General features: G+C 41.1%; 1 protein-coding gene across 1 annotated transcript in view; it reads right to left on the bottom strand.

Moving 5' to 3' along the window:
- The window catches only part of Fbn2 (fibrillin 2), a 186384-nt gene that overhangs the window by 37259 nt on the left and 132684 nt on the right, over positions 1-16441 (bottom strand). The window contains exons 35-46 of the mRNA XM_005069091.4: positions 13535-13657; positions 12504-12626; positions 10330-10491; positions 9586-9654; positions 9007-9132; positions 7710-7835; positions 6954-7106; positions 4033-4101; positions 2690-2815; positions 2380-2505; positions 1806-1931; positions 114-230 (exon numbers count right to left, since the gene is read on the bottom strand). Coding sequence (XP_005069148.1) covers positions 114-230; positions 1806-1931; positions 2380-2505; positions 2690-2815; positions 4033-4101; positions 6954-7106; positions 7710-7835; positions 9007-9132; positions 9586-9654; positions 10330-10491; positions 12504-12626; positions 13535-13657 — 1446 coding nt within the window. The remainder of the gene's footprint in view (positions 1-113; positions 231-1805; positions 1932-2379; positions 2506-2689; positions 2816-4032; positions 4102-6953; positions 7107-7709; positions 7836-9006; positions 9133-9585; positions 9655-10329; positions 10492-12503; positions 12627-13534; positions 13658-16441) is intronic.

Genomic DNA, 16441 nt, shown 5'->3' with positions numbered 1-16441 from the left:
TCTGGCATGTGTGCAGGCTTAACAACAGAAGTGCTCTGTGCTCTTTGGCAAGTTTCTTTCCGTGCATTCCACCGGGATAAAAGAAGCAAGGCTGAACCAACAGAAAGACTTACCGAGGCAGTCGTTGTTGTGAGTGAGCTCAAACCCAGGGTAGCACAGACAGTTGTAGGACCCAACGGTGTTCTTACAAGTTCCGTTTCCACATGGATGCCGCTCACACTCATCCACATCTGCCGAGAAGAACTCAACTTTTAGCTAGAACCAGCTACTCACCTTTAACATTTTTTCACCCCCACTACTTCATCACTTGGATTCCCCCCCAGGACAGTGCTGGGGAATCCATGTTTGTTTGAGGAAAGAAAGAATGTGAAAAGGGGGGGAAACAAATCAAAACTGCAAACTCACAAAAGAGAGAACAGTTTAACTTATTGGCATATACGATTCTCAGAAGCAATGGGTAGGAACATGCCATTGGCAGAGATGTTGCAATGAACAGGCTTGCTTATCAAATGCTAAAGCATTACTAGCACCTGTTCAAGAATTTATAAACCTTAATTTCATAATGAAAACTTTAGTCCCTTTAAATGAAGCAATGAAATCCAAATAGGGGTTTGTTTAGAATTTAGCCATGAGCTTTCCAAAAGTCCTGGTGGGAATAGTTAGCAAGGTCATCTGTGAATGGAGACAGCAGGCTCTTGTGCCGGGAGGCCAGCTTGCAGAGCCACCATACAAGGAACACACAGTTCCTTAGCAGAAGCTATGTCTGACAGGTCTGAGGCTCCAACTGACTTTATTGTGTAAGAACTATTAGTATAGGGACATACTTTTCCTATATGAATCTCTGAGTCATAAATATCACAGATTTTTTTTGGTGGCAGACTATATTCTCTGAGAAAGTATAGAAGGAGACCCCTGTGTCTCCTGTAAGCAAACCTTCCCACGCACATGGGACCAGAACCTATGTTTTACTTTGCATAAGTACCAGTTAGAGATGTTTTCCCCTGTCATTCTGTAGCAGCCCAGGGTGGGAAAGTGCTCTCAGGGTGCAGTGAGTAAACTAAAGCTTTTCCCATATGCTCCCTGTTGCACAGATATTCCATGAAGGAAATAATTCCACACTATTGAAACCTGATTTTAACACTCGCCTACCTGGTATCTAGAATCCCTATAGACTGGGTGAACAAAAATCCCCTGGCTTTTCCACACAGAGAACATGTTGCTTACAAATAACCACATTTTAAATTTAATTTTACTTCTTCAAATACAAAGCACAACCCTCTGCTGACATCAGAATTAAGGGATTTGGTTCAATCCCAGCCTCACCGCATCCTGCCCACCTGCCTTTGCAAACATATTAACCAACACTCTCATCAATTAGCCAGCCATTGGGTTGGCTATTGGGAATTTTAAAAGAATATAGTTATATTCACACCTGCAATTATTTTAAGAGTTAAAGCTTAAATGAAGCCACTAAATCCTAAGCTACAGTTTGTATAAAAGGATGCACAGTTGCATGTGTGCTAACACTGTCACCCCTACTACTCCTTTGCATTCTGAAATGCATTGTGTGGGCAAATTCCACCTAGGCCCGAGTTCATCTGAATGAACGTCATGCCACATGAACTTCTGGAGCGAAATGTTGAGAATCACTGGGCAGAGGACCAACTACGGCAAGTCCCTACTTGTAAATTTTACCCCAAAGCCTTAAACCATTTAGCATGGCAGAGACATGGTAGTTGCCCTCAGAATCACTGTTCTTAAGTCCCAGACTCATGTCACTCCCTGGATCGGAATACCCTTCTTACCCATGCACATGGTCTGGTCTTGAGAAGCCTTAAAGCCATTGTTGCAAATGCACTGGTAACTTCCTTGCAGATCAACACACAGACCATGACTGCAAACATTAGGAATTTCCAAACATTCGTTTCGATCTAAATCAGGAAAAAAAAACACAACAAAAAAGACACATGTTATACATATCTGATTTTTATTAAGATTCCCTCGTTTTTCACAGATGTGTTTCTCTAACCCGCTATTAATTATTATAGACAGGCTAAGAATGAACCGGAACAACAGCCGAGTCAAAATAGGCAAGCCTTTCAAGTACCCAAGTTTCTCTTTTCGGTCCTGCAATGTTTGTGGGTTGACTGCGACCTCAAGGGTTCTATTTTATACCGGAGAAACCCACTGACGGAACATCATTTCTCAACAAAAGAATCTGAACGTCATGGTGGAGGCTTTTTCAGCATGACGAATAGATTGAGTTACACAATCTTTCTAAAATCATCCTTAAAGCATTTTGTGGTGAGGAAGCCAGGAGTCCTTCAGGAACAGCGAACCCACAGGTTGTTATGTGGTGACTGCTAGCCTCTTGCTTACCGACACAGGCCCCATTGGGAGAGAGCTTGAAGCCAGCCGCACACTCGCAGCGGTAGCTGCCAGGGCTGTTGATGCAGTCTGCATTGCGCTGGCAAAGATTGTCGCCATTGCTGCACTCGTCGATGTCTGAAAAAGCAATGGGTCCAGGTAAATGGTCTTTCACTATTGTGTAAGGGTCACATGCAGTTCACCAACTTCCACACTCAACTCTTAAACACTACAGAAGAGATGGTACAAAACCAGAAGCCCACCCCAGAGCCACTTATATATAGCAAAGTCTTTGGAGGTTGGACAATAGTTCCCAGATTACCTTCACAGACCAAGAGCAGGTCATTGTAGCTGAAGCCTGTTGGGCATTCACAGCGGAAACTGCCGATCTGGTTAATGCACACACCGTTTGCACAGATGCCTGGAATCTCTTTACATTCATCAATGTCTGAAATTGAATGAATTTAGTAAAGTATATGTGTTTCTGCTAAACGTGTTTCTTACCTAAAGGAATACTATGTGTAACCATGAAAATATACGCTGTTCATATCAAATGCAAACTGGCAGAAATGGTCTTGTGGCTTACAAAGAGCTACACAGTTCCTCCAAGGAGCAATGGAATAATGAAGGTGGTTGGTTAAATGCAGAAAGTAATTTTAAGTGGCAAGAATGCAGGTGAACCTCTTAAGGAATCAGGCCTCAATCACCAATAGTGTCAGGGCATCCAAACAGCTGCCATTCATCTGATAAAGCATGTTTCCTCAAGTTAATGTATTTTGTTATACACACACATACAAATACACACACACACAGATTGCTTCTAGATATGTAAGATTATATTGCTTAAACTAGGAGGGAAAATATAATAATTCTCAACAGAAAGTCCATTCAGAAGGAAGTAATTTATCTGAAAAGGAGTTCTGTAAATTCATAGTGAGATCAAATGAAAAGGATGATGTAAAAACTGAGGTGTATTTTTGAAAAGAGTAACTAGCAGTTGAAATAACATGAAGGGGCCGGAGAGATGGTTCAGTGGGTAAGCATAAGGACCTGAGTTCAGATAGCCAGTGACCACATAAAGGTTGGACATGGTGGCATGCATCTGTAACCCAGGGCTGAGAGGGGTGGAGTCAGAGGGTGGGTGGATCCCTGGGGCTCCTGGCCAGCTTGTATAGTTGAATAAATGGCCTTTAGGGCCAATGAGAGACCCTACCTCAGGAAATAATATGGAAAGTGTTGAGGGACGACATCAGATACCAATCTCTGGCCTTTAGAAATACTGGCACGCACCTACATATGCATCCTCAAAAGCACACACGAGGCACATCCACCCCGCAAACACAACACATGTATGACAATATGCATGGCAAGGGAAATCAGAATTTTTGCATGGTATTCTTGAAACTTTGAGATTGTCAAGTAGTTATTATACTTTAATTGCCAGGTTACGCTGATGAAATATAATCCTATCATTAACACTTGGTCAAAGTCTGGATGATGGTTTCTTGATTAATTAATTAAGCACATTGGCTTAGAATCCAGATGATTAGATTTTGTGGTACTATTACATTTTGAGACACTTGAGTACCCAGTGTGACATATATATCCATAGGTTTACATATATATGCATGTGTGCATTCACAAATATAATGGGAACAAACTCACCAACGGCTTTTCCTGTGTGGATGTCAAAGGTGAATCCAGGAATATTTCCACATATAGTTTTGAAGTCGGCTTTAAAACAGAAGCATAGGCAGGAACTCTTAACATTCTCAGGCACATTCAAATTATCTTTCTACCATAATAGGCACCAACAAGAACATCTTTATATTATTCACAACCGGTCTTTTAAATTGTAATTATTTGCACTTGAGAACAATGTCAGCTTCTACAAAGGGACGGTCTAGGCATTCTCTATCATTGCCATATCTATCATCAGGTTTTAATTGATCCCAAGGTAAGCAAAATATTAAAGAAGACAAAACTTCCATGACAGTTATGTTCTTTTCCCCTGATGCTACAAGAGCTTTGCTAATGGCTTGATGGCTGCTACGGTGGCTCAGCTGTAGAAGCTCCCACGCAGCAGGCTTGACCAGCTGAGCTGGGCCCCTGGGAGCCACACGCAAGGGGAAGGAGAGAACCGACTTCACAGAGATGTCCCTGATTTCTGCACACACAAAATGGCACGGACACACACACACACACGCACACACACACACACACACACAAACGCACATGCGCACGCACAAACACACACACACACACTATAAGTAAATATTTTAAATCATAACAGAAATATCCAGCTCATATAGACTGAGACCCGGAATCTAAGGAGGACATGACTGCACAAAGCACAGCTGTGCAGTGGAGACGCAGGCCAGAGATGACCCATGAGGCCAGAATTTTGTCTTGTTTGTGTTTGGTTACGGTCTACCTGTTGGAATGTGACATTTGAGAAATAAAAGGAACACTTTATCTAGAGATAAAAGAGAGACTATAAGGGTTATTCTTATTATAACTCACCAAATCAACACAAACTTAAAGGAACACTGATTTGTTAGGGCAAAGTGTTTTAGATGGCTGTCATGGCACACGTGTGTGTGGTACAATGGTAAAATGTATATGGCTCATGACTCTCAGTGACATCAGTGTGAAGATGTTGTAGTTTTCTCCTACCAGTAAACACAGAGTTGTTCAATTCAATGGCTTCTAATAGCCCAACCACCGTCAGATATCCATCCATCCATCCATCCATCCATCCATCCATCCATCCACATCTCTCTAGCATCTATCATCCATCTAGCTACCTGCCTACCTACCATCTATTTATTGACCTACCTAACATCTATCATCCAGCTATCTATCTATCTATCTATCTATCTATCTATCTATCTATCTATCTATCTATCTATCTATCCATCCATCAATCATCTCAGTTCCTCAGAAAGCATGGCACCTACATGGAATAGCCCATTTCCCAGGGAAGGTGTCATTAGAGAGGGCAAGTCCTCTGCTTGGGTCACACAAGTGACAGGCTTCCGTATACATATAGATCTGTCCCACAGACCTAAGCCCTTCATTTCCTCTCAGAGAAAATGACATTTATTTTCGCAAACCAGTAATCTTGAACTTTGACCTCTGGAGCTTGATACTGGAGACTGGAGAGAATGTCTTCACTTCATCTTATGGAACACAACCCGGGCAAGGGAAGGCTGCTGTGATATGGATGTGAGATGCCCCTGCTTGGCTCACCCTTGAAACACTTGGCTTCTGGCCTTTTAAATGCTGTTTTTGAGGCTATGGAGCATTTAGAGGTTGGACATGCCTGGTAGAAGCAGTCCCGAAGGGTTGGGCTTTAAAGGTCGCACCTGCTTCTGCCTCCTGCCTGTGTCCTCTGTGCTCTGTGAACAAGCTGGGACCTTAAGCTTCTGCTACCCTGGACAAAGCTATTCCACTCAGCCTTCACCGCCAGAGTGGGTTGTGACTTTTGGAAAACATGATATAAAATAAATCTGTTGTTTTTAAGATGGGTCTCTCAGGTGTTCTGTCACAGTGATGAGGAAAGTGATTTAAGTCACTGAAAAATGGCCCCTGTACCACTTGTCCACCCCTCTTCCCTGGAATTTATTTTAGCAGCCTTGTAAGTGAAATGTTTGAATGCATGTCATGTCAATATTTGGCAACAAATGCATAATCTGCTTTCCATTGTTCCGCTCAGTTCAACTTTCAGGATCTGTGACTCCGGAAAATTACCATCCCCTAGGCCTCATAAGGTCCAGACGAAGGGTAGTTTAAAGACAAGTGGTTGCTATTCTTGATTTGATGTTCCATTTTTTTCCTCACAATAGAATTAGCATTTGTGAAAACCCCTCCCATGCCGGGCTGGTGACATGCCCTTCTGAGCCCAGTTCCCAGCATCCCCAGGGCACATCACAGCCATCTATAACTCCCAACTCTTGGAGATTCAGTGCCCTCTTTTGGCCTCTGCAGACACCAGGCACGGAAACAAAAAGGAAAACACCTGTACCTATACAATAAAAAAATAGTTTTTAAAATTCATTGTCGTATAAAAGTTCCTTCTGTGTTGGGGTTGAAACTGCACAAGGAATATAAGGAGCTGTCTTACACAGTTTTTCATGAAATTCTTTTTTGAAATGTATTTTCAAGCAACATTTCTTCATCAAATACTTTTACAAATTTATCAAGATTTAATTTAAACAATTGTTAATGAAGTTGCTAGCTTCTAAGTTGCTTTACCAAAATATTGTCCATGGTGAACGCAGTGACAAACAGTAGTTGCTGGATAAATTCATTTGATGGATAAATAAATAAATGCCTGGGGTCTTGTTTGATGACCAACACTATGAACTCTAGCTATGGCGCTTACTGCCTTTCAAGATTTGTGGCTTGCACAGCACACGTCTCAGGAGTCACTGTTTGGCTCCCCAGGTGGGTCAGGTCATTGGGACACCAAGCCATAGCATGCTGCATTTCGGGTCTCTGTGGAACTGGGCCCCTCCGGCTACAGTCACACACACTGTGACTGTGTGTCAGACACAGCCTTGGGCAGAGTGTCAGCTGCCTACCTGTTCCTGGCGTTGGGCATGGCTCACACGGTTTGTTCCAGGCCTTGCCCACGTTGTATGTGCAACAGCACATCCTCTTGGTCACATTGAAAGGTAACTCGTTTTCACAGGTGGTCCCGTTATAGCTTCGGTAGCAGAAGCTTTTCCTCATGTCTGTGTGGAGAGAAATGTGTCAGCTCAGCATCAAGAGCAGCGAGGCCAGTGTGCTTGTTCAGCCGACTTTCCTGAGGGCTACAACTCCGGGAAAGGTCTGTCCCGTTCGGCTGTCTTAACTCTCTGAACTGCTCCACCATGCTCAAATGGACAGCCCCTGTGTTTAGGCAAGGCATTTTATGGGCCAATTAGCATGCATTTCTTCTTCTACTAAAATATTCATTGAATTAAAAATATTAGTTAATTTAATTGAAAAAAGAATCAAGTGTTGAAGTTTAAATATCATTTTGCTATACAAAGTGCATTTTATATACGTGGAGAATCAAAATTATCTAAGACCTGTAACTCCAACTCCTAATTTTTTTAAACCTCAAATTTACAGAATATGTAGCTATGTGGTAGAAGATTAAAAGCTTGAGGTACAGCAGCAGTTTATGGGACTCTGAAACACTTCCTTATTCATGAAGATTTCTCATTCATGAAGATTTGGCCTCCAGACTCCCTGAACAGTAATTTGAGAACAGATGGGCCCTAGGTGCAAAGCCAGCATTTGACTCCAGCAGCATTGGACTCCAGCAGGGCATCTCAGTGCCAACTACTGACCCATGCAGTTGTGTCCTCCGTTGACTTGCATGTACTCAGGTGGGCAGATGCAAGTGTAATTTCCGAGGGTGTTGTAGCAGGTTCCAGGTCCACACACGCCGGGATGGGCAAAACATTCATCAATGTCTACGAGAGACAAGGAAATCTGTGAGTTAGGTTAGTTCTATGACTTTATATGGTGTAGCTTACTGATGAGAACACAGGTGGTTCCCCAATGCCATGTTTATAAGATTCAGAAATAAAAAAAATAACACTGAAGGACGTGTTTACATTTACATGCCACAAGAACACACTTCAAAACTAAAAAAAAAAGATAAAAAGCTCCCAGTCCAGCCGGGTGGTCCGGGTGGTGGTACGCACACCTTTAATCCCAGCACTCGGGAGGCAGAGGCAGGCGGATCTCTGTGAGTTTGAGGCCGGGCTGGACCGACAGCCTCAAAAACAATACAGAAACCCTGTCTCGTAAAAACCAAAAAAAAAAAAAAACCCAAAAAACAACCAAACAAACAAAAACAAAAACCCAAAACCAACAAAACAAAAAAAAAGCTCCCAATCCTAAAACCTATGAACTATAAAAAAATTGCCTCATGCCTGTACATATTTGGGGAAGTTCACATTCTCCAAGAGGAAATTCTTTGAAGTCTGCTTTTTCCTATGCCTTTTGAATTAAATTTTAACAATAACTTTAAACTGAGTGTAGACTATGTGATCCTCAGTTCAAACTAGAAGTCCGTTCATAGGTTCTCAGTGTAGGGTAAATCACATTTCTTTCAGATGCATTGGGATAACAAGTTCAAAGCTAAAGGCTATAGTAGTATGTTTCATTCTTAGTGTTCAGTTTTAGAAACAGCCCCTCGACCCACCACAAACACTGAATATAAACTGTTACCCAGAAATCGAAGCAAACACAAGCAAGAATGGGCCTTGCCTCTAAAGGCAAGAAGGTCTCCTAAAAATAAAGTTATAGCTGCCATATGACAGGGGCACAGAAGAATCCACAGAACATTTCAATGTCTTAATATTATATCCAATATTTAGAAACTATCGACCATATTTACTGAAAGTCACATTTAAGTTTACCTGTTCCTACTTAAATTATTGTCAGTGTTCACATGTAACTAACTTCATATTCATAATTCCATTTTCAGAAAAAATTTTAAATCATTGCAATTGAATTTATCACTATACAAGGAGCAGCATTGCTATGAACAGATAAAAGCGGCCAGCAGTCTCCACAGGTCCCTACTGTAGGATGCAGGAAGACATCGTGTTAGGGAACAGCACCCGATCCCCTCACCTTCACAGATGCGGGTTTCCTCACTGAGGTAGTAGCCTTGTGGGCACTCACACTGGAAACTCCCAAACGTGTTGATACAGTTTCCACCCTGGCAGAGCCCTGGTAGCTCCTGGCATTCATCAATGTCTACAAGAGGAGACAGTTCATTAACAACAAACATCATGACCAAAGAGTCAATATTTTCAGCTTTCAAACATGACAGCATGTATGGGCCACAGACATCTGTGCCCCTCAAGGAAGGCCCTTAAATGCTGGTTTATTCTGACTGTGGTTCTCTTGTCTTTGCTGCAGAACTGCTGCTTTCTGAGGAGAGGAATGGAAGCAAGCTGTGGGGAATTTGCTGGGGACAATGTAATAAGGGTTTCTCTGCGTAATAACTCAACACCAGATGCAGGACATGGATGGCTACTTCTCCCCCGTAAAATTGTTGCCCAGCATGTGTGTGAGACAGACTGTCTACATGTAATTCTACTCAAGAAGCCGGCTGGCACTGTTTCACACCATCTTTTGTACCTGATTCCCTTTAAACTAAACTCTTTTCCTTATTAAAGTCTATATGACAACTAGTGAGGAACTGACCTTCTAAGATGATGGTGATGGGGTTTGGTCTAAAGCCTTCTCCTCCAGGACACAGGGTATAATATTCAGCTGAGAAAAAGAGAAAAGGAAAATGGGAAGTTTGATTCTTGGATCCCAGTGGTTGAAACAACTGGCAAACATTCAGCAACTGCCCAACTCAAATCCTCCATGGGGGTGAAGTTCTGTACTTTATGTCCTTTCAAATGCATTTATAGTAATGTATATCACATTTTACTCCCAAATATCATTATTTCATCAATGACATGCAGCGTGATAATAAAATCATTTTTTTCTGGTTTTATTTTAAAGGAAACACTTCCTTTTAGATAATTCATATCATAAATGTCCAGGTACAAAGGTTTGGGTTCTGTGCATATCGGAACATGTGTTTCAGTTTAAGGTGTTCCGTGACTGACTCCAGGATGCACTCCACCTATGGACCTGAACTAACAACCTCCAAGAACTGGGAATGGTGTTCATTTGTGATACCATGGACAATCAATATTATGACCATTCAGACTGGATTGTGGGTAAAATGATTTTTCAGAGAAACAATGAAAAGAATAGGAAGAAAGGAACTGAAATTCCTTTTCTACAAAACACTCTTGGCAGATTTTAGCACAACTACTGACAACAGTCCAAAGCAACCCCTTCCCTGAGCCCCCAGTCCAAGAATACAACAGCAACTTCTTTCTATCCTGGACTAGGAATGTTCCATTCCTCTTATTACAGCTCCATACTTACTGCTATTTACAGGGGGGCACGTCTCACAGGGGTTTCCCCAGGCCTTTCCCAGGGAGCAGCAGCAGGAGGAGCGACTGACGCCCACCCCGATCTCTGTGTTGCAGGATAGACTACCATCTCCTCGAGGACCGAACTTCAGGTAACAGTTGCCCACGCGGTTGTCTGCAGAACAACAGAAGAACTTATTGTGGTCCTTGCTATGGAGGGTATTTAAAGGACTAAGTTCAAGATTTTACACACTAATGTGGAGAGTGCGTCCTAACTCCTGGCACAGTACAATCCTTCCCTTTTAAGCTTCTCAGAATTGAGTCAACCATAACAAACGATGACACACGGCTGTCACCAGGAACCATAGACTGTTTTCCATCTATTCACTAAATAAACATCACAGTGAGGCATTCCTTACTTGGGGGTACTCTGGACATTTCAAATAAGGTGAATATAAGAAAACTGGGCATGATTAATCTGCATCCCGAGTTTGTGAAGAAGTGGAAACATACCCAGGATAAGTTAACTAAGTTTGTAACACGTTAACAATCTCATCTGGTCTGCTCTTTCGTTGGCATCGCCCTCGTGGCTTTCCTTCAATCTTCACAGCGACATGTGCAGACTATCAAAAGGTTGTCAAACTAGATTTCTCTTGTGAAAGGTTCCATCGCCTGTGAAGGCTGTCTTGTCTCTATAGTTACCATCTTGAAACATGGCTTTAAAAAGTGTTTCCTTCTCCCTGGAATGATCTCAAGTTCAGACTTCTCTCTTACCCTTCTTCTGAGTTCTAAACCTTTCTGTTTTTTTCTTTCTTGGGTATTATTAGTTATTTCCAAGTTAATACTTCCAGAAATTAAACTGGTTACTCTTTGTTCCACATACAGATCTGCTCTACTTTTTGAGTCTTTTGGTTTTTTTGGTGGGCAGAAGTTTCCACCTTTCTCTGCTCTCCAGGATTGCTGCCGTTTCTGATACCTGACTCTCATTCCCTTTGCACACCAGTGAAATGAGGCTTGATAACTTTATCTTCAAAATGTATCTGGCAATTGACATCACTGACACCTGTTCACCCTTAGTCTGAATTCCAGATATCACTATCTTTTTAAACCTAGACTACTACAATGGTCTCCTAACTCACCACTTAGCTTCAATCCTTCAGAAGAACTGCTTTAGGCCAGGCCACTCCTAAGAGGTCCCATCCCAACCAGAGTATTTGAGTCTTTATGAGTCCACAAAGTTCACTTCTGGCTGCACACAGTGCAACCATCTGGCTGCTTCTCATTGCTATACTCTGATATTTTCATTTGTTTCTGATGCCAAATCTTGGGTGCACAGAACTGAGTTAACTCATGGTCCCTCCCTTTCTTGCTTTGAATTCATTCAATATTCCTATCTTTTCCTTTCCCCCTCTTTTAACTTTATCCTCCATTCCTGTCTTTCTCTTCCCACTTGATCATTCAAATGCTCTGCTAGTAGCTTTTGCATGTGTTCTCATAAAACAGTTTTGATGTGCTAATTTAAATTTAAGTAAATGACATTTCTGTCATGTAAAATACTTGTGTTTTTGTGTCTAATTGCACTTGCTTTGTGGACAAACTGTGTTTGATGTTCAAATGATTGTATTCCTTGTCTGTTTTAAGATGCAGCACAGGCTAGACTCTAATGTACAATCCTCCTACCTCAGCTTCCTGAGAGTTTGGATTGCATTAAAAAAGTTTTTACAGTGTGCTAAATTGGTTTCTAAATCTGTGTCACTGCAAGTAATGTAATGAACATCTTACATCTATGAATGAGTCACTATGTTAACTTTGGCATATAAAACCATGATAGTAATTTATGGTTCTTAGAGCTTATGATGTATTATCTACATTCAATGGATCCTTTTTAACGTTTTAAAATGATTTTAATGGAGTTTACAGAAAATAAAATCTATACTGGAAAAAACTATTGCTTATTTTAGTAAGGATTTAGTCACCGTTAACATCTACTACCCCCTCTTTTGGTTTTGTACTCAAAATTGCCCTTCAATTTAAAACATGGAATCATCTAGAGTGTTTCTTAAGTGAACAGGCTGTTTTTCTTCAAATGAATTGTATCAAACACATATTATAGTTAATTTGTCAAGGGAATTCAAATATTCAGCTCCGTTTGTATTATTCTATTTATTTCATTTATCTTTCACTTACCAACGCAACCCACACCAGTGGGGTTCAGCTGAAAGTCAGGTGGGCAGTTACATTCATAGCGACCAGGCGTGTTCACACATAGGCCGTTGACACAGTTTATGGGATCTGCACACTCATCAATATCTATGAACATGTAAGAAGCCCTTGTTAACATCTTTATTTCTACATACGAATTGCTATTTCAAGGAACTGAGTGGATCTTTCCCAAAAGTTATTAGAGATTGCTGTGGAAGACTCAGGAAAATGAAAACAAAAGGTTCAACATACACCTAGAGCAGGTTCCGTAGTGGTAAGAATTTTATATTTTTATACATGTATGTGTGTATATGTACATGGTCACATGTGTGCACATACAGGTGTGTACATGTATGAGCGTGTGTGAGCATATATTTGTGCATATGTGTGAGTGTGTGCGAATGCGTGTGTGTGCGCATTCGCGTGTGTGTATTTTGTTTTTTTGAGAGTGTAGGGGGAGACAATAGGATTGTACTTTACTGCCCTGGCTGGCCTGAAATTCACTATGTAGACCAGAAAGGCCTGGAACTCATAGAAAAGGACATTTTAAGCAATGCCATTTAATGTCCTAATATATAAGCAATAGTCAAATGTTGCAATATTCTTCTGAAGAAGAAGAATGACTTGCTGAAGAACAATAAAGAACCCAATGAGAAGCTCCACAGGTTCAGAATTGCTATTCAGCCTGTGTTCACCGAGACGTGTGGACTCCCGGTCTGGTTAATTTTAGTGAGGGATTGTTTTCTTATTTGCAAGGTTTGTTTATAATAAATTTTATTAAAAATTAAGAAAATGAAGCATATGTACAAATTCACATGTTAACACATGCATATGAATAACACTTACTATTTTTGTATTAAATAATAAATGTATCAGAGTGTGGTTTGTTTTTTTTTTTTGGAAACACGCACAGCCTAATGTACAGGTAATCTGAGAAGATTCTGAGGAGTTTATGTATTTAGCAGAGACTGCTAATGTCAAGCGGTGAGAACGCAGTTGGCCGGGGCTCACAGTACCTGTGCAGTTTCCTCCCGTCCTGTCCAGTTCATAGCCATCATCACAGATGCAGTGAAACATCCCAGGCAAATTGTTACAGGTCCCAAAGACACAGATGTTTTGAAAGGAGCATTCATCAATATCTGAGGACATGGAAAATAAGATCACCTCTTGTTTACAAAAAGATATTTAAAGTTTTTTAATGTTTAACAATGAATTTCTTAAATTCTAAGATATTTATAAGCAGTAACATATTTTTTCTTTGTCTCTGGCTAGATGAACAGCTTGAATGGTAAGTAAGGCACACTTATCTATAGGATAAGATATAAAACAAGTCCTATTTTGGTTCAATGGGTATCTTATGCTTTTCCCCTGTTTCTGCAGTGCTAGAAATCGAACACAGACTCACGCATGCCAGGTTAGTGCTTTGCCACTAAGCTAACCCCAGACCCAAGTGTCTAATATTGTAACTGTTTTGGATTATAACATACTATAACAGGAAGTGCCAGCTTAGGCAGTATAGTAGAAAACAAAAATCAAATGCAAACCCATGAAATTAAAAACAAAAAAACAAAAACATAAGATTTTACCTAATTCGTATAAACAGTACAGTTTGTAAATGACAAATGGAAATATGACATAAAACTAAATATTAAACGTAGTAGTAAAAATGTCTTTAACACGGGCTGGAGAGTTGGCTCAGCTGTTATAGGCTAGGCTCACAACAACAACAAAAAAAGTCTTTAACACTTAAGTTTTAGTTTATTTTATAATCTGACCTATTACCACAGAATCATTTATAAACATGTATAGAATACTGCTCCTTATACCATGAACTAAAATGGCCTCACTACCCATCAATTTCTATGGATTCTGTTAAAATATATCTACCAACAGAGCTGGAGAGGTGGCTCTGCGTGAGGACTGCTCTGTCTGCCAGAGGACCTGAGTTTGATTCCTAGCAGCCACATTCAGTGACTCACAAGCATTTGCAAATCTAGCTCTGGGGATCTGATACCCTCTTCTGAGCTCCACACGCACTCACACATACATATACCACCCTGCTCCACAACACACATATCTGTGTAGTCAAAGATAAAAATCATAAAAAAGATATTTCTACTAAAACCAGAGACTCTGCTTATAAAACGATTTCATGAGGCTGCAGCTAAGGGGCAACAATTACGCAGGTATCACACTTGACATGGGAAAACAAGGCACAAAGACAGAGTAGAGGCACAGCTGAAGAGATGATGAATTTGTGCCCACATAAAAAGAGGGTGGAGATTTTAACATATAAATTGTCCAATACTGTGAGCATGCACCCCACCTGTAGTGTTTAGATTAGACTGGGAACACCATTCTCTTTTAAGGAAACAATTCTTTGAAAATGATTTTTTTAAATATAGCGTTTATTGTGTGTGTGTGTGTGTGTGTGTGTGTAAATGTGTATGTGCACATCATTGCTTGGGCATGGAGGTGAGAGGGCGATTTGTAGAAATCAGTCTTCCTCTTCCACCGTGTGGGTCTCAAGGATGGACCTCACAGCATCAGGCTTGGTGGCAGGCACCTCTCCTTGCTGAGCCACCTTGCAGGTTCCACAGCTAAGCCATTCCTAACCACTATCTTGAAACAGTTGTATCTTAAATTTTAAAGGGTCTCCTGACCATTTAAAATAGTTACACTAATTTGATTTAACAATCTCAGGTTTAAGGTGCTGTTCAAATTGCTGGGACAAGAGAGCTGTCCTCGAGAGAGAGAGAGAGAGAGAGAGAGAGAGAGAGAGAGAGAGAGAGAGAGAGAGAGAGAGAGAGAGAGAGAGAGCAAAGATTTCTTCATGTAGGTTGCAATTAAACTGCCATCAGTCTGGAAGTGGAGAGAGAAGGGCACCATCTTTCTAGGCACACATTTCACTCTTAGATGAACTTTACCAAAAGCACTCCATTCATCCTAATGCAGCAGCTTTGTAAGACAGGGTGAAAACACAGCCGTTAGATTATGGGTACTGAGCAATTCAAACAACCTTGCAAACAGATCGAAAAAGTCTTCCCCTAGGGTCTCCATCTACTACTACCCTGCACAGATGCAATCCATACTGCTGAATGGTTACTCAGACGTCACTGTCTCTCAGGCATAATTTCTCTCTTAGTCTACTTTCTGATGGTGGGGTGGGGTGAGGCTTGCCTTTGAGCCCCCATAGTACGGTTTGCTTGTGTCTGATCGATACTGACATGTTTGTGTGTCATTGCTGGTACTTGCCATTTCTTCCACACTATGGTGGGGAAAAGGGCCTGAAATTTGTTTCATTTTATCATCTTTGCCCCACAGTTAGCTTGAGTGGGGAGGGGCGAAGGAAGAGAAGGAGCCGGAGTTGGAGTGGAGGGGGTTGCAATTTGTAGGGTTTCTATGAATGGCAAATTTTGTTGAAGTTTCATGATCTCACAACAAAACTAAACTCTTTCCGTTCTTCAACCATGTTATATTTCCTAGAGCATCTTGATGGTCCAAACTACATGTAATGTGAATCGAATCTCTAACTTGAGAGAAATTCCATTTTTTTCCCTTGGACAGTTAGTATACTAGACTCAAAGCCTGGTTTTTAGGAGAGAGATGGTGTTGATTTTTTTCCCTTTCCTCCTGAACAGAGGTGAACAAGTCCTTGATGGACTTAGGAGGCTTCTAGTCTCAGACATACACACCGCAGACTCAAACACGAAAGGAAATGCCAGAAACAAGCTGCTTGGACTTTGCTGAGCATAATAAATACAGATAGATGGCTGAGGTAGGCAACAGGTCACCACTTAAAAACCAGAGACATGTGTCACGTGTCATTTTTTTCGTGACACACAAGGACAAAAGGAAATGGCGTTAAAAAAGGAAAGAAAGAAAGGAGTAAGCCAAACGTCCAACTATTGGATCTCAGCCAG

This window comes from Mesocricetus auratus, unplaced genomic scaffold (assembly GCF_017639785.1).
Source record: "Mesocricetus auratus isolate SY011 unplaced genomic scaffold, BCM_Maur_2.0 Super-Scaffold_6730, whole genome shotgun sequence".
Classification (NCBI taxonomy): Eukaryota; Metazoa; Chordata; class Mammalia; order Rodentia; family Cricetidae; genus Mesocricetus; species Mesocricetus auratus.
The sequence above is the reverse complement of the archived record's forward strand: the minus strand, read 5'-3'. Positions and strand labels throughout refer to the sequence as shown.